Source organism: Teleopsis dalmanni, chromosome 2 (assembly GCF_002237135.1).
Source record: "Teleopsis dalmanni isolate 2A chromosome 2, ASM223713v2, whole genome shotgun sequence".
Lineage (NCBI taxonomy): Eukaryota > Metazoa > Arthropoda > Insecta > Diptera > Diopsidae > Teleopsis > Teleopsis dalmanni.
Genome location: NC_051847.1, coordinates 158,401,595 through 158,422,015, shown reverse-complemented (window position 1 = coordinate 158,422,015; position 20,421 = coordinate 158,401,595). Strand labels below are relative to the sequence as shown.

The following is a 20,421-nucleotide window of genomic DNA, read 5'->3' as shown; positions in this document are numbered from 1 at the left end:
CTAGAACACCGTGTTTTCGCCAACCTACCAGAACAAGCATAAATAAACTTATCGGATCTCTTTAACATCATCCGGAAAATCAAGTAGTGTAGCAAAAATAACATTAACAGCCATTCTGGACACACTGGTTAGTTCCATATAGCTTAACTTCTCCTAGTATTTTGAAAAGTATCATAATAGACACAATAATTGTATTTGAGTGTAAATGTTGTTGTGTTTACCAATACTAGTCTTTTAAATCCCAACTAACTTTCAACCATTAGTAATACTTTAACATTTTATATAGGTAACGGATCTGTGCTAAGCATGAGAATATGTTTATGACTTTGTCTATCTTTTTCGTTCTTGATAATTTTCTGTTACTACATATGTGGGTTGCTAGTGATGTTGGTGATATTAGGTATATTGTATATTGAATAAATAGCTTAAGATTATAATCTTCTCAAGAATATTATATTATGTGATGTCACAGTAACTGTATATGTTTAAAAGAGGATAAGATCCTTATGCTATATTCTGTGATACTGTCCACATTTGTTCAGAATCAAAAGGACGTTATTATAGTAAAAGTTTTTGACCGTGTCAGTGATCAGAAAATATTTGAAATAAGAATTTCTAACTTGCTTTCAAGTTAGCCATATATTTTCGTTACAAAACATTTACTTATATTTATTATATTATTATAAACTATTTTTTATTTATAATAAAATAAAACCGGGTTCGGTTCTGTTAAATTCGATATTGCATTTTAATTAATTCCCAAATTTCAATATAAGTATAGTTTAAAGACAAAATTCTGAAATTATTCCCAAATTTCAATATAAGTATAGTTTAAAGACAAAATTCTGTTACCAAAAATTAAAATTCAATAAAATTAGAAAAAGCACTATTAAAAAGCGGAAGTCAGTTATATAAATAAGTTTTCATGTATTGTTAGGCAATAATACTGCATTGTAATTAAATAGTACATTATTATTAAATAATAGGCTATGAATACATCCCGACGTAAAAGATCTATTGTGTGTCTGAAGGCCCAACTAAAATAATTCTAGTCTCTTTATAAATCTTGTAATTGCTGTGGGCTTAATTTTACCTATTTCATTTGGGACTAAGATCCCGCTTCCAAAGTAGTCGAGTCTACGTCTTGCCGCCGCTAGACAGCTGCATAGGATATGCTGCATAGGATATGCTGCATAGGATATGCTGCATAGGATACGTTTTTTTCTCCTCATGACAGAGTCGACAAAAATCACTTTCTACCGCACCTATAATTTTCATATAGTAATTAAGTCTATGGTACCCTGTAATTAGCGAGTGCAAGTATTGCATTAACAGTTTTTGTCCAAATATCAGATCAGTATTAATTAGATGGGTAGTGCTTTTAATTCACGACGTTATGAAGTATATTATTCGTTTAATAAAGTCTTTTGAATATTTAAAGCACTAATATAAATATCTCAAGTATTAGACAAATAATTTCATAGAATACAAGTAATGACTTTTAAAATCATCCAAAGGTAAAAAGGTAATTAAAAATTGAAGAAGTTACTGTTAAATGCTTGATAGGAGGACTTCTTTTGAAAAATTGAAAACTACATTATTATTAAATACCTAAGCTCTTTTTATTTGAAATATTTAAATAAACGATATAAAAATTTGTACATTTTTAAAATTCGTAACAGTACAGAACTTATTGGAATTATTTTCTATATTAAATAAAGTACAACATGAAATGACATAAATTTAAAATATTTCAAGTATACAGTTTTTTATTATAGTTTTTAAAGATTTTACATATATACACATATATGTTATTAAAATATGTTATGTCTAATAATTATAAATGGAATATACATATATATATATATATATATATATATATATACATATATATATCATATCACTGAAATTTGATCTATTTATAAATAAATTAAAATAATTAAGTTTGCGAAATTAATTTATAATATATCGCTTTTATAATAATTAAATATTTAATAAATAAATAATAAACTTTTGAATATATTTATAGAGGCGAGTACAATCAGAACCGACAGAGTTAAGATTCTTTTTCGTTTACCATGCTCTGCCTTGCAAAGGGAGGTAACTTCCGCATTGTTGTTGATGACCATTTGACATAAAATTGTTTTGATTCCTATACGCCATTGCTAAACTATTAGACATAAGTGAACTATTGCAGGGTTGTTGCAGCATTTGAGCATTGTGTGCTGATACTGATCCATTGTAAGAAGCCAGTATTGAAGACGATGTGTCAGGAGAATGTGAGTTTGGAGTTTCTGCCGTTAATAAATTTAACCCACTAGTGACACCATTACTAACTGAAGAATTGCCATTATTTGTTGTGCCGTTACTACTATTATTACCTCCATTGCTTATTGTGCTACTACCATTAATTTGTTGTGATTGCGACTGAGTTGCATTATTGTTACTAGAACACGGTTTTCCATCCTTAACTAATACTGGCACAGCCACTCTTCGTGGTGAACTTGCAGACTAAAAATAAAATAAAAATAAAAATAAAATGTTATACAAATTTTGTTAAAACGTTTTCATTTTATTGTGTTGTAAAAGTTTTTCATAAAAAAGTTTGTATTTTATTTTTGAAGCAAACATTCTACTGGATATTAATTAATAAATGCAATGTCGCGTGGCCTTTTTACTTAAGTAGATCCCCTTGCCGGAATTCAAATGTAATCAAACCAAATGTAACATTACTTTTGAAAATTAAAATTTACAAAAGCAGCTACAAATATTTGTATTAGTACGTAATGATAGTCTAATTTAAATTAATTTGCAAATGCAAAACAATGACCAAAATATAAAACTGTTTAATTTTTTATAAAATGCTCTGTAATCAGAAAATATTTAACATTTCTGTCTTAATTAATCATGTGGAACCGGTTGTGGTTTAAGTTTTCTTTAAATTAAATATAATAGAAAAAATTACCATATGGTATATGAATTTCCGGCAAAACGGTACTACCGGACGAGCTTAAGAAATCTAGCAAGCTTGAAATATATCGGCATACGGACGATGTCAAGAAATCACTTCAAGCACATAAAATAAAGCAACTTTTTTTTTCAAGATAATAAGAATTGCCGATAAGACTATGAATACATATAATTTATTTTTGTATCAGAAATCAAAGTTCAAATCAAAACATTTAAAATGTTTTGATGGTCTGATAATAATTTTTGGGGGTTTGAATTGCGACACTTTCTCTTTCCACCAAACTATCTATACACCAATATCTTGTATCAATGAATAAGCATGAGCTGTCGAGCATCACAGAGAAATATAATTTTGGAAATGTAACTTACTGTTACTGTTACATTGACTGTCGAGATATCGACAGTAATGGCAGAAGCCAACGAATTTCAGACTACGTCACAGTTGCACTACACCGTTATTAAACCGTTAATTTAAAAGAAATGAATTATGTGTACGAAAACCGGTTAAAAACTAAAATCGAAAAATTAGCTGAGGTTTACATAACAGATAGAATTGCAGAAATACCACTGAACGAACAAAGTTTTGATTTGACTGACGACTAGGGCCGTCCTAAGAAATGCAGTTGAAATATGATACTTATAACTATAATAACTATATTCAATAACTTTTATAAAATATAAAAATTGTAGATGCGCCTTATGGCAGTGCTCTGTGAGAATAGGACAGTCCTGCTGACCGTCATGTTCTTCAATTGAATGACATTAAATTCCATTCCTTAGTAACATATCAATTGCATAAAATTAAATTTTTAAAATAATATCACATTTATTTACCTGATTTTGTTGATTTTGCTCTGCCATTGCTTTTTCTTTAGCCTGTCTCTTACATTTATATCTGTGATTTTGAAACCAAATTTTTACCTAAAAAATCAAATTATAAAGTAAATAATATTCATTATTATTTTTTTATAGGTTTTATATCGTAATTGCAATACATATAGTGTAATAGTAATTTACAATACAATTGTGACTCGATACTTTTAATAACAGATAAAAAAAATAGAACCTTAGAATCAATCCATTACAGTAAACTTTAAACTCTGAACTAATTTTGCTTTGATTCTTTAGCTTTTTGTTTTTTAAAAAAGGAAAATTAAGGTAAATGAATTATTTGTAATTTCTCTTTTATAAATATTATATTCATAAGCACTCAATTATTTATTACTGTTACTTAAACTTATTTCAGTAAAAATATTCGATGATATTTTGAAGCGTATGGATTCGTGATTTGTATTTGATTTTCTTGCCCCAGTATGAAATAGTGTTTCCGCAATCAATATAACTCAGTCCTGGAATAATAAAAAACGTGATACCAGCTCCCAACGGAGCGGAGCACTGTGGCCATGGTTGATCCTATGTGCTGCAGTCCTGAAGTAATATATTTACAGAACTATTTGACAACATGTCTCTAAGCACATTGATACGTGTTTGGCAATATGCCCAATTGGCAACTGGAAATATATTAGATCGCACTTCGTCATCAAATCAAGAAATATTGATTGATATGCAGAAAATGAAGAAAGCAATATTGATGAAGAGAATGAAATTAATATAAAAAAATCTTTAATGAAAAATCCGAGAAACTGACATATAATCTAAATAAAAAATTACAATAAGAGTTCAGATTCATAAAGCATATACATATTTGTTTGAAATAAATGAAACATAAACCGTATTTAAAATCAAATTAGTTTATATGTAAAGGAGACAGCAAAGGAGACAGGCAATGCTTCATAATTGGTAAAAGTATAGAATCACGACTGTGTCATTACCAGGGCAAGCACTTAAGTATATTAGGTCAAAAAGAATATATATTGCGTATATTATTATTAGTGTTATCTTAATGTTAAATGATACAGATTTTTAACTTCAATATTTTGTTCAATTCTTATTGCGACTATTTTGAGGATGTTAAAAGCAAGCCATTGATGCTGATTTTAGGGCTATTAGAGTAATTAAAGATAAATGTCAACGAAACAATTTAAGATCTTATTTGCTTACTAAAAAAACTAATTTTTGTTTTATTTCAGTGTCTTCAGAAATATTAGAGTCACAAGTCTTATAGTTAGAACATATTATCAAAATAATATCGAAAATTAAAAATATACTGCTTTTTTTTGGATTGTAAAGACTTCGTAAAATATTTTCAAATATACTTTTGTTCGAATTAGTCTCTAAAGCACTTTTACTTAATAGTATCTGTGACCACTTGGGTGATCCGCTGTAACAAGAGCTTATATGGTTCTGATATTAGGTTGTTCAGATGTAAAGTTTGAAAGCTTATCTTCCTGACTGAGTATATACTGTTTACTATACTTAAGCAAAATAAAGGTCATGAAGATATCATAAAAATGTGTAAAATTATTTATAGAAATGAAAAATCTCATAACTCACAGATACCTAAACACTTTTCTATAGATATTACATTTTTTAAATATTGCCAAGTGATTTCTTCGAAAGTAGAAAAATCATGTTAGATTCGAATGTAGCGTTATGCACTATATGTTACATGTATCACTCAATATAGCTCAAACTAGAATTTCTCGACGCGTGGCTTACACCCTACAGGGTCAATTTGGAAGTAAATTTTATATGTAAATTGATATTGTTAATTTTGGAACAACAGCCAGGATGTCTTGCTGTTACCGAACTTATATAGTACTGCAAAAGAAAAGGATTTTTTATAAGATATGTGAAGTATGCACCTCGTCTTTTGTCGTTCGAGGGGAAATAAATCGATTAATTCGCTTACATTTCCCAATACTCGTTGTGTATGTCACGTAAAGAAAGATATTAGAATTTCTTAAAGCCTTAAATAATGCGTACCACAAAAAAGTTAAAACATTTTGATTTATACTATACAAATTTATTATGTGCAATTTCTTCACAAAAGGTTATGACGAGTACGCTCCTTTAAATTCGACTATTTGTCTGTGTAAAGCAGATTTTGCACCTGACTGTACAGCAAGCGTTGAAAGCTGTTGACAATCGAATTTGTGTGTTGTTATAAAAAATAATAAAACAAGTTGAAGAAATTAATTTGAATGATTATAAAGTGAAGTTCAGGCAAACAATGAGTACAAGTTTGCACAAACAATTGATGATGCGTAAGTTGTATTCGAACCTTTGTTTACAGTAGACCTATAACAGCAGTGTTTAAGCATAGTAAACAGAACTTCTCAAATCGACACGTACCATTAAATGAATCCTAGACCCACCAATTTACACTGGAATCAAAATAAGAGTAAAGTCAGTACAGAAAATTCAGTCAAGTTCGTCCAAAGCAAATAAAACACCAATTTCAATCTATAATGTTGTATATATAATGTTATATTTAGAGATGTGTAAAATGACAATTATTGGGCCTATTTACACTATCATGAACATGAACATGAGCTTAAAAACCGGTTGTTTATTGATGAGAGATGGAAGAGAGTGTGATGTAAATTCATGAATTTCACGCAATGAAATTTTCTGCGTTTCTTCGGCTTGACATGCATACATATGCAATGTTATGTTTATGTTTACCTTTTAATACTGAATACTCTCAATTTCTGTGCTCTGCACTACTACACACAAACAAAATAACTTCCACGGTCGTAAGAGTTCATGATAGTGTAAACTGAATTGACAGTTCTTGTTGTCGTCAAGTTCATCTCACGTTCATGATAGTGTAAATAGGCCCATTTTTTTGTCGTTAATCTCAGGATTTACTCACTGATGTGTTATGTTGAGTTCATAACGAATTTTGTCATTTACCAAAAAATAGCCGAAAGCTCATGGATATTTAAAATTGAAAATAATAATAAAAAACTTTCTATTACCCAGTTCTATATTATAGAAGTTTCTATATTTCTATTTTTAAAATTTTGCAATAGTTGCAGTTGTTTTTAACTGAAAACTTCAAAATCAATGCGGTGAATACTTCCTAGCACTATTTTCCTTAAATTATAGTACAATACAATAAACCAGCCAATTTGAATGTAAAGCCTGTAGAATTAAGGGAAACTTTTCTGACCCGCAGATCAATAGATAAAATAAAATGATTATTTCAAACATTTTCTTATAATTACGGTAAGTTAATATATAATGATTTTAAGTTTCTTTCCTTTTCTGACAATACTAAGTCATAAATTAATTGAAATGTCCTTACAAAATGTTAGAAATGTCCAATAACTATTGCTTTTGGAGCTACCAATGTTGTTTGGGGAACGTATGTAGAATTCTATAAATTGATTTCAAAAAACAACGTCGAAATTTTTTGAAGCCGCCTCCTCTTAAGTAAACTTGTTCATTCTTAAAATTTGAAAATCAAACTCATCTTTATTATAACGAAATAGCACGATTTCGATATTTTATCTAAACTATCACACATGCATGTATTGTAAGAGATATATTATTAGCATGTAAAGAAGAAAATGTTTAATATTTAAATAATTAAACAATTTCTTAAACAATTATATAAAAATTGAAATTTTTATTATTAATATCTGCCATAATAAATTTCTCGTAAAACAATTTATCTAGATTGTGTGGGATGTGGCGTTATTGTTGGAATAAAATTTTTTTCCTAAATTCATAGGTCCAGAGCATTCAGTCTCATTAATGCTTGTACGATCATATTTAACCTCATGGTATTACCGACAAACAGTTGATTTTGATGGTACATAGCTGCCAGCAACTTTTTAATATTTTACTGGATTTCCACCGTATTTTTCTCAATAACTGTTGGACGAAATCTCATAACACTTATCGTTTGAAGATTACCACTTCCTGACAAGCAAGTATTTAGTATGAGTACTATTGCATGATAGTTAATTTTTTTAACATACTAAATAATGTGTTAAATGATTTCAAATACGCTTAGGTATAATTTATTTCCCAGTCTTAAGTAATCTTTTGCAACTCTATTTTTTGTGTTTGTCACAGGAATCAGTAAATTTTATGCAAAATGTCGAATATCGACTGCAACGAATAATATCCTGTCAATGCTAATACTTTGTAAATATTATTAATATACCTAAAGAATTGCGAAATATTCTGCAGTGATGTAATATAATTATAAAAATTATACCACATAATACTTTTTTCTTTATTATCACTTTAAGATATTTTGATTTAATGGTTTTTATTAATTTATTTTTATATTATTAGCGGTTTTTACTAATCTGAAATATGGTAGATTAAACAATTCCGTATATATTTAACGTATATATATATACGGATGTAATTTTTATTTGCTTAAATATTTATATTCACATTGATCGGTATGTTAATTTGTAAACAAATTAAAGGCGTGAAGATAATAATCATAGTCACTTAAACTGTAATTGTCATTAGGTTAAGTTATCCGTTTCGGTGGTACATACTATTGCCATAGGCTTAAACGTGTGTTAACAATAAAAACAAACGAAGCGTGTACTGTCACCCTTCTGTCTTTTATTAGGCATGCATAAAGTATTTACTGGTATAGTAGCACTGGCATAACAGACATATACCACTACACTTCAGTACCACTGAATAAAGCATTTCAAGAACTTATATCCTCTGATAAACAGAGAATTGTTTTTGCAGGATAACAAAATAAATGAAGTATAAAGTGTGTGGTATACAATAGAAAATATTTTACTCACCCCAACATTTAAACGGAAATTTTTCCATTGTGTTGACATGTCTTCTTTGGTTGAAATAACCACATTTCACTTTAATAATATGGGCATGAGTATTATATATTTTATTATTTCGCAATAATTTATTTTACAGGAGTAAGGACCAAACCAATAATAGACTGCTATGAACACACAAAATATTATCAGGGAAATTGATTTAAAAAATTATTCGGGCAATTGTTAAGTAAATTTTTTTAAAGGTACTATGTGAAAAGATTTTGCGCTTCGCTGACACGTTTATTAGTCTCTTTAGACAGCCGCCACTTAAGATTGCTGTACGATGAACATCATTTGCACTCATGAGGGGTTTAATAAACACACAAATACAGGCACACATTGAATAAAAAGACTACAAGTATACGAGTACGAATACGAGTACAATAGGGGATGGATGTTTCAATTGTTAAATAGATAAAAATAATTGTTGTTGAATTTAGGTGTTTTGTTGATCAAATGAATTGATAAAAGGCGATTTTAAAAAAATTTAAAATCAATTATTCTAAATTATACACATTACCTTTGTTTGTAATGTGTATACAAATAATTGCAATATTTAATTGAAATTGTTGAGCTTAAAGAACGACCTAAATTTCGTTATCTTCTTTAGTGTAAAGAAATTCAGATTTTTTTGAAATAACAAATTTTTGTCCATAAAAAATAATTTTAATGGTATAATATAAAACATCATTAATTAATGAAACAAAACAATAATTAACTTAAATAGTTTAGACCAATATTCACAAAACATTGGTATCGCCCGTGCGACTCGTGAAGTAACATTAGCATGACTTTTTCAGTATAACGTTCCTAGATTAAGTTCTATACATAAGAAAAAATATAAAAATCATGCAACAAATATTGCCTCTACAAACAGAATAATATTGAAATTAAACAATTAAAAAAAGAAATAATTAATTAATTCAATTATTCTACAGCTGCTTCATAATTTTCTTCTAATATAAATACAGCAATTGAATTTGTTAATGAAACTTTTATAACAAATTAACAAAACTCCAGAAAAATGTGCGAACATAAAAGTCAAGTACGGCTTTGGGTCAGTTGGTTAAGGAGCGCTGATTCTGAGCTTCAAATTTGGCGGGGCACTAGTTCGGTTTCTGGTTTTTGCGGACTCAAGAAAATTATTTACGAATAATTAAATACAAGAACTATTTTGAAGATCACTGATGATGGGTATTTGGCAATATTCGAAACAGCTGTATGATCAAATAAAAATTCATTTAATTAAAATAATATTAAATGAATTTTTGTTTTTGTAGTTCATTACTTTTCGAAAAAAAACCGCTTTATTAAATAGTTTACCAAAAATAAGAAAAAAATAATAAATATGAGTTGCAAATTAATAAATCTTTTAATATAGTTATCTCGTATTAATATTATTTGGTATAAATATGTATATTTGTATAAAACGTATATTCATACTTGGAAACAATTCAATAGATTGTGATGAAATTTATAAAATATTTTATTCTTTTATTTGTAAACAAAAATATTATATAATAATTTATGAGCGGGCTAATTGGTCATTTAAATAAAAATAAAAAAACTATAAACGAAATTTTTTCAGTTTCCCTGAAAATGACTATCGAAGATGGTTAAAAAGTCGAAAAAATATTTTAATAAAATATAAAGTGTTTATAAATATATATAATAAATTATGGTTCTTTTTATATTAAATTTGTAAATGTAATCAACGTTAACCAACGACAACGTTGGTTCACTAGTATATGTTAGTTCATAAGTTTGTATTATAATTTTGATTTGGTTTAATATCTGACTATATTTAATTTAATTAAATATTTAATTAAATTATATTTAATTAATTAAATATTCAATTAATTAAAAATAAAAATTATTATAATCAATTTTTTTACTACAAATCAGTTTTTATTTATAATGTAATTTATTAATTGCCAATGGAGATAGTGTCTCTGGGTTCATCATACTTCTTAAGTAGGTCTTAATCAATTTTAATTTTGAGAAGCTTCCTTCAGTAGAAGCTACACTAACTGTAACTGTCAGAACATGATTCTGGTTACTATATAAACTTTCGGATATACTGCCTTTAAATTATTTTCTTGAATATACCGGACTAGTTGATTTATATCGCTAATTGAGTCTAGTTAGTTCGATTTTAAAAGCAGCAGTTCCTCATATAGTTTAATAGTCCTAATTATACCTAAAGCATTACAATGCTTGAGAAGGTCTCCGTTTAGAATACGTTCAAAATATGCATTTAGTGCTTTGAATCGACAGTCAGTAACTTTTACGATGCCCCTCGTTAGCGGTGGCCGCCGTAGCTGACGCCTGACACCGCCACTGGTTTCAAAAGTAGGCATTAATTATAAACGTGTTGTAGTTAGCTGACGCCTGTAGTTGTAGTGACGCCTGACACCGCTACTGGTTTCAAAAGTAAGCATTAATTATAAACGGGTAGTATTGACTTAAAACGAACACTCTATTTAGACGGACACAATGCTTCTAAACTAGTGACTAAAAATTTATGAAGAAATGATGATTTACATTTACACGATCAAACTGTCGTCTATATTTTAAACGTATAAATCTGATCATAATAAGTATTAAAGACAAAGCCAATATATAACAATATTTAACTGTTAAACTGCAATTGCTTTAAAATCTAATCTGCATACACAGTATTAAAAAAGAATATTTTCTTTATTTTCGGACTTAATGTCGTGTAGTTTACGTTTTAACTTACTTAACGCCTTGTTAAAGGTGCTGATATACACAATATTTCGGCTCAAATTATATAGTCAGAGAGCAGTATTAGTTATCAAAATTGTACTTGCATTATAAATAACAATAACATCCATTTATATCATATTATTTATTTATATCATTTATATAGTTATCAAAATTGTACTTGCATTATAAATAACAATAACATCTATTTATATTTTTGCCACAAGCATTGTAACAAAAAGATTTAAAGTGATCTAATTGTAGAAACGTCTTTATGTTTTAATCATAATCAAGTTGCTAAAGATATCGTTATATATTGTATTAGTGTACCTTTTGTTATTCTTGATGCTAGAAGGTAAGTTAAGGTGATCGCTTAAAATTCCAATAATTTTTTATCTTATTCATACATGTACTTAGACTATATTGTGGTATATTTACGGGTCTTTAAAGCGAATATTATTATACATGGTTTGGATTGAATTTTATTAATAACATGATCAATGATTGTATATTACTTCAATATTTACTCTTTCTTAACTGAAATTTAAAGTTAGATTTTTAGAAATAGTTACTGACAAGAAACTACTCTTGAGGAGAAATTTAATAGTTCTATATATTCACTTGTTAATAAGAACAAAATAGAATTTGAAGACATAAAATGTATCATTTTTATATCTCTATATATTTATTTATATCTATGTATTTATGCGCAATATTTATGACTGCATATAACCTTTTATTACTCTGTACAATTCAAAATGTTAGATTATAAATTGTAAAGATATAAGTATAACTTCTTACTGTTACCATATTAGTTACGAGATTCAATATATTTTAATTTTAAAAATCCATTTTGATATTCAACATTTAATTATATTTATTCATCTATATATGAGAACAGTTTATCTAAATATATCTAGATATATTTTTAAAACATCTTATAATACGCATTTTCATTGCAAGACCTCATAATAACTATCTCATAGAAATCATATTTCTGTTATTACTATTTATCGCATAAAACTTTTGTGCAGTATTTCATAAATCAATTAATGTTACTTACTTGCGTTGGAGTTAAATGTATAAGGCTAGCTAAGTGTTCTCTTTCAGGAGCTGAAAGATATCTCTGCTGCTTAAATCGTCTTTCCAATTCATAAACCTAAAACAGAAAAAGAAATATTTTTACAAACTATTTGCATTATTTATATTTAATGCTTTTTGCATAATAATATATATGTTTAAATTATATATTTCTATATAGATTCACATTTTTAAAAAGAGAGATTTTTAAGTTTCTCATGATATTCATAAATCAACTATTCTAGAAATAGAACCTAACAGGGTACTGTTCTACATATGGTATACATATATCTTCTAATTATACTTAAATTATTATAATTTATTCAGTTCTTAAATTAATATAGTTTAGAAATACAACAATTTTAAGGCACAAAGTAAAGGCATTAAAGGCACAAATTTTAATTGGTCTTATAATTTCATGCTGGCTGAAATATTTACTTTAGAATACGCGAGGATTAAGTTCCACTAGTTATCTACAAAAAAAATTGACAAAAATAATTTCAATTTGAAAATTAATCTTAATTATTTTTTATTGTTTCTAACATGGTAAGTCAGTAGATCCACTTTTTAAAACAATTCTTAAAATCGGATGTTCTTAGGTTTGTATCTTAGATTTTAATTGCACTTTAATTATCTTCTCAATATTTTTCTTTTTTAATACAATCAGAAATCTTACGGCGTTAAGCTCCAGGAATATAATGCTTTAATCCATAAGAACAAAACGACGTTTTTCAGTAATGTGAGTTGGCACATTATCATGAAGCAGAAAATATCGACATAGTTCCTTTTTTCCCTATTTTTCCAACAAATTTTTGAAAATTTAGGCAAAACATTTTCAGTGTACCATTATAAGTTAACATCTTTCCAGACTTCAGTAAAGTAAATTGACGCCATTATTTTTGTTGCTGAATTCTATTATCTACCTTTTAATGGGTTAAAGAGCACATCATGTGCTTCATATCGTACTTGTAGAACAAAGCTTCAGAATTTGTTTTACAAAAAACCGTACTTGTTAAGTAAAAATCGTAACAAAAACTAGAAACGCAACATGTAAAGAAAAAAAAATTTTACAAAATAGTTCTAAAAAGCACCAGTTCTTCTCTTAATTAAACCAAATAAGAACAAATTTCAGATAATGAATTACTTAAATGAAAACATCTTGATAATATAAAAACAATATGACTTAATCTACTTAATTGGCATACAAGGACCAACAGATATACAGAATAGAAAACAATCAGATGAGGTTTACGATATATTAGTTACAAATAGATATTAAAAAATAACATTTCATTAAAAACTATAAATGCATATTTAATATTAATACCTATGGTATATATAATCATTATATTATGATTGTTTTTTATTTGTTCATTTATTTATTGTTCACAAAAACTGTATATTTCTTCGGAAATAAACTTAACTTAAAACTAAATATTTTATATTATGGAAATTTATTTAAAAATCTTAATAAAGAAGAAAAGAAAAATTAAATTTATGACTTAAATATTAAGATTATTTCTTTATTTCATTTCACTACCGATAACTACGTTTTTCGATGGACTTATTTCACATTATATATAACGGTTTAGAAGTAAAATAAGTAATAAAAATATTTTTTTTGTATAAAATATAATCACTACAGTTTAAAAAAAGTTAAACAAGTTTCGAATACATTTTTAAAACAATAACTTGATATTATCTTAATCCTGTTAACACTTTTTGATATCTACAACTTTCAAACTTGTTAGCTTCCTCTACTACACAAGTTCTTTTGATGCACAATTAAACGTAACTTCATTCATTTTCAAATACCAGCATCTAAAAAAATAGAAGCTAAAATTCATCTTTTTTAAATATATACAATGTATACAATACTAAACGCCTACATAAGTTTTTGTAAAAAAAAACATTGAAATATTAAAAAAATATAATATATAATTGTGTATATACATAATATATATGATATATAATATTTGTATAGCTTCTTTGTAAAATTGCACCCAAAAAAGAGCGCTTTACGTATAGTAAGTAAGAATATGCATACAGATGTTTCTACAAAAGAATAGTTTTGAAACAAAAATACAAACTTCAAAAATTAACTTTTAATTCGTTGAACTTGTGTTTCCAAATAAAGCTGTAGTTCATAAATTCGTTCTAATTTAAAGCACGGCAAGTGCTTTGGTTAGTGTCACTAATTAAATAAAAAAAGTGACAAAAAACCTGGAACCTGAGAACAGAAAGTTTGTGTAGCCTTCGCTACTTGTGCAACAACACGATTAGTCATCGCTTCTTATTTAACAGGCACGAGTTCTAAGCTTGGCACTTGGAGTCCAAAAAAACTATATACGGATTGTAAAGTTATCAAAAATATTTGAATATTTCCTAAGACCACTGATGATGAGTATTTGGCAATACTCGAAACAGGGTTGTATGGTCAGTCAAACTTCAGTAAATTAACTAAAAGGTTTTGTTGTTCTCTTTTCTAATCTATTCGATTAACGTTATAATATATAATTGTTTCTATTAACATTATAATATTGTATAATTATTTCTCAGTACGAAATGAGAAATATTAGATTCTAATATGAACGTTGCACTGATGAACGTAATGAACGTAGCACTGAATAAAAAACGAATAATTAATTAAAGCCGAAATTGGACTCAACAAAGTGTTCTTACTTCTCAACTCTTAATTAAAATTATATTATAATAAATAAGTTCAATTCTCTGCGAAGTTGTTACTCGCATTAGTGCTAGAATATTGACAATAACAATAGAGCATAGATACATAATGATAACAAAAGGTGAATTATTACGGATGCGAAACATATCATAAAGAAAAATAACGTACAATATATGAAAACAAAAATACAAATTGCTTAAATAATTTTATTTAGAAAAATTTTCTAAAATGGAAAAAAAATTTTTTACTTTTAAATCAATCCCCGGCGGTCAAAAAAAATGTAACTTCCAAATGGATATTTTTTATACTAACCCTTCGGAAGCAATTTTATATGTATGAGATGAATAACGATTAAAACTGTTATTAAAATAAAATATAATGTGTTTCATTTAATTTTTTTTAATTGTTTGCATAAGCTGTATATAGTAATTTATTTACAAATAATAATATTAGTAAAAAGTTTTTTCAAATAAAAAACTGTAGTTTTTGAATTTATCTGAAAAAATCACATTTATTTTTTTTAATTTTGCATCTTTTTTTATGCAGTTTGTTTTAGTAACATGTTACCTTTAGCTATAGAGCCACAAAAAAAATAAATTTATTTAAAGCAACAACAATAATAACACAAATAAAAGATACTCAAAAATTTATGGAGAGTTTTTTAAACGTTATTTGTTTTTTCTAAACTCGCCTTAAGGAATACATTTACTATTATATAGATATTATTTGTTTGTTTCTAACCATAATAATGCTAAACATAAATTTGGTTGCGTTTTTTTTTTTGAGCGTAGCAGGTAACGTGCACTTGAATGTCATATTTTATTTAACCAATTTTAATAAAAAAATATGTAAAACAAAAAAGAATACCTGTTATTTTAGTATTTAAATTCAAAACTATAATTTTTTTTGTTAATTTTTTCTTGCCGAGAGTGACGTGTCTTTATGACGAAAAGAAAGATAGACAAAAATTTTAGTTAATTTATTAAAAATTTTTGGTCGACCACTGCCCCATGTGTACTCCCTTCGGTACCTTCGTAAATATGATATATCGTGAAACATATTTAAACTTGCGTCACTTGCCTACACCTTACTTATAGTTTCAAATTTAATATTGATAATGTTTTATCTAACAAAAAATATGAAATTTAAAATTGATTTCATTTAACTTTACGAACATAACTGGCAACCGGACACCATAGGTTTTTGTGCCTCAGAAAGACATATATAAATTTATTGTAATACAATTTAATTGTCTTGAGGTCATTTTGTTCACTACGCCACTGCGACCATACTATTATCCGTGTTTTAGTTTTGTTGCCAATTTCTTTTACACCTTTATTTTATCAAAGTGCAATAACAAATTTGATGTTAATTTCAATATGAGAGTAGTGACTATTTTACTTAATAAAAACTTTTGATTTTATTATAGAGCTTCAAAAAGTAGTGTTAATGAAGTAGTTAATGAACTTTCATAGCAAATTAACAAAAACTTCAAGTTCGAGTCAAATACGGCGTTGGGTCAGTTGGCTAATTATTACTAAGTCAGAGCTTTAAATTTAGCATGGAACGAGTTCAACCCTTGGTACTTGCAGTTTCAAAAAATTATTTACGAATAATTAAATATAGGAAATAATTCCAAGACCACACTGATGATGGATATTTGGCAATAATTGAAATAGCTGTAGGTATGATCAGCCAAAAATTCAATTATTGAAATAAAATAATATAAAAATGAATTTTTGTTGTTATAGTTCACTTCTTTTCGAAACGTCACTATTAATAGCAATTTGTTTCAAACTCTTTGATAGTTTACTCTTGAATAAATGAAAAACATAAAAAATATTTTTAACAAAAATTTGAATTTTTTTAATTTCGATTTTCATGGTTTCTTGATGTTACCATTTTATTATGGTGCCTTGTTTTCACTACGTCATTTAAAATGACAATTATAATTGACTGGTGTGTCAAATGCGTTTTCATTACATGACAAGAATGCGAATATGACATCATATGATTACCCGTTTTCCTTATACTGACAATATTTAACATTGAAAATGACATAGTGAAAACGAGACATAATAAAAGAGAATTGAAAACAGTAGAAATGTTTAAAAAACCAAATTTAACATCACTAATTTAGCCCATCAAAATTCAAAAAAAATTATACTACTATCTTACATTTGGCATAAATTCTAGCCAAATAAACTGAGGTGTTTCATTTAGTTAAAAGTTTGCCTAGCAACATCTTAAAAATGAACTAATGTTGAAGGAATACTTTATATTTAATCAATAGTGAAGACCCTAGAGAGGATATCCCTCTAGCTATGATGCGAGAAAGGATTCGTTCATTATAGAAATACCAATAAGAACACATAGTAAACCTTCTTCACGTCAGAAATACTAAAGTTAGAATTCTACTCCTCTTATGAATGCAATAACTATTTAAAATAAATAAATTTTATTTATTAATTAAAAACTATTTATTCATGATAAGATTTATACTTATTATTGTCGGCTGATTATTTATTTTTTAATATCTAAGGAATATAATGAAGATGTCCACAACGCAACAAAAAGTAAAAAAGGTTTAAAATAGCGACTTTTTAAAATAAATAAAATTTATTCACTAATCAAAAATTATTTAGTTATTATAAGATTTATACTGATAATATTTCAGGCTGATTATTTATTTTTTAATATGTAAGGAATATAATGATGATGTCCACATCGCAACCAAAAGTAAAAAAGTTTTAAAATAGCGCCTATTTAAAATAAATAAATTTTATTTATTAATTAAAAACTATTTATTTATGATAAGATTTGTACACATTTTTGTGGGCTGATTATTTATTTTTTAATATTTAAGGAATATAATGAAGATATCCGCATCGCTTCAAAAAGTAAAAAAACTTTAAAATAGCGACTTTTTAAAATAAATAAAATTTATTCACTAATCAAAAATTATTTATTCATTAAAAGATTTATACTGATAATATTTCAGGTTGATTATTTATTTTTTAATATCAAAGAAATATAATGAAGATGTTCAAATCTCAACCAAAAGTAAAAAAGCTTAAAATAGTAATGGAAATGAAAGCGTGAAAAGAATTATTAAAACAATGCATATCAAAGTGAACACAGTAAAGCAATTAAAATTTTAATAAATCTTTAGAATGACTTGACGAGATAAATATAAATCCCAGTGATGTTAGCGTACTATAACACTTGTGAGGAAAGATTGAAAGTTTCAGCAATTTTCATCTTTTTGTTAATAATTTCTTCTTATACATACATCAAAGTACATTTATATAAATTTCGTTCTAGTTTTCAATCTGTATTAATTATTTAAGAATTCCTAATATTTCAAACTGCACTAAATTGCAATTTTGTTAATATGAATAACTTTATTAATATAAAAATGTACATTTTTTTGTTTATTTCTTGTCTAATATTAAATGACAATACACTTTTGCGAAAACTGACAGGCTTACCAATATTGCGTTATCGAATCTCAGAAAAATTATAGGCAGATATTGGAGAGGTATGCAGATCTGAGGTCAGTTATTGCTTAGTCTGATGAAGTGATTTATAATAATCCATAGAGAGTAATAGAGAGGGGTTATGAAGAAACCTCGCAGTTAGTAGAGAGTGCTGAAGTGCACTGACTCAACTAGCTTCAACATAATTAAATTATTTCATTTGTATTTCTATATACTAATTTCTTTTAAGCTTGAAATGTAAATGTTTAAAGAATAACAAAATCTATGTTTATTAATGTCTAATATCTACTTTTCGTTCTATTTTAATTTCATAACATGCAACAAGTGCATTGTAATCTAAAAATTATGTGTGAATACACAAACATAATATAATGAAGCGTATTTCTTCGTTGAAAAATAATATCTTTAAATTGCCGCATTATTAGTCTTATAAATCCACCCATTTTGATCACGCTCAATTATGCAGAAGACTTCCATTGACAACAATTTAGGTTGACTGTGAAGATTTTTTCCATATTACGAGATGAACTTGAAAGTAAATTTGAGATGGAGTGCCACTATGACAATGCAAATACTGTGATGGTGACAGAATTTATAATAATATTATAAACCAATATCATCCATACCTGTAACAAATAAATAGATCACTTGGATCGAAATAATTTGGAAGTCACTGATTGATGAATACAAAAAATTGTATTTTTTGTTTTATGAAAAGAATAAATTTAAATGTTTATTCAATTAATGGGTGCCATCAGTTACATACTTTCGCATCAGTAAGTCTAATTGGAAAATGTAATTGTGATTTAAGCAGATTATAAAAGAAAATTTCAAATTGAAAATTTATTTGCAATAGATTATGACATTAGACGAGATGTTGATGGAATGCATTCACAAATTGAATTTAATTACTATAGAAGATTATTGGTCTATTTTATTCCATATTCGAAATACCATATATGTTATATATTTCTCTTTCTACAAGTATATTGAAAATTTGAAAATATGGCATTGTTAATTCACAAAATACAAATGCAAAACAGTAATAAACCAATATAAATTATTTCAGACATATATTGCTTTAAATTGCCCGATATTTTAAAGCAATTCCAAATAGATAGAATTAGGTATTATTTGCCGAATTTACAACTTCAAAAAGTTATAAACACTATATATTCACAAATAAGATTTATCAGTGACATTCAATTATTTCTATTGTGTGCTATTTCAAGTAGCTTACCAAATAACTTTCCAGTTTGATGACCCACTATCCTTCACTGAATTTTATTACTAGTGAGTTTCACTAGTAGTTAATTCCCCATGAGGAATATCAAACCATCTTTCTCACATCTTCAAATTTTTTCTTAAAACGGTTTTCGTCAAAGATCTGTCAAGGTCAAAATGCAAAATAGTTCAAATGCATCACTTTGTAAACATATACAAATTTTTCGTTATTGTGTTTGTAGTATGTCATGTCTCACGCATAGTTATATAGCATGATTAATGGAACAGAAACATGCATGACAACCCTGGCTTACAGAATTCAGCATCGGTGAGCATATATCCTCTTGTCTGACTACCAAGGTAACAAAAACAAATTATCGGAATATCCTGGATAACTTAACTTATAACTAAATACCCCGCTTATTTTGACCTTATGCAAAAATACAGCACTTGATACAACATTGATTGTAAATATGAGCAAACAAAATTTAAGACGTCCGCGTTTTAC

General features: G+C 27.0%; 1 protein-coding gene across 2 annotated transcripts in view; it reads right to left on the bottom strand.

The window, feature by feature from the left end:
- Window positions 1–1,973: 1,973 nt before the first annotated feature.
- LOC119681165 (homeobox protein Nkx-2.1) overlaps window positions 1,974–20,421 on the bottom strand; it is a 35,695-nt gene continuing 17,247 nt past the window's right edge. For both annotated transcript variants that reach the window (XM_038094275.1, XM_038094276.1), the window contains 3 exons: window positions 12,487–12,582; window positions 3,805–3,891; window positions 1,974–2,511 (listed from right to left, as the gene is read on the bottom strand). In XM_038094275.1, coding sequence (XP_037950203.1) covers window positions 2,074–2,511; window positions 3,805–3,891; window positions 12,487–12,582 — 621 coding nt within the window. In that variant the 3' untranslated portion in view covers window positions 1,974–2,073. The remainder of the gene's footprint in view (window positions 2,512–3,804; window positions 3,892–12,486; window positions 12,583–20,421) is intronic.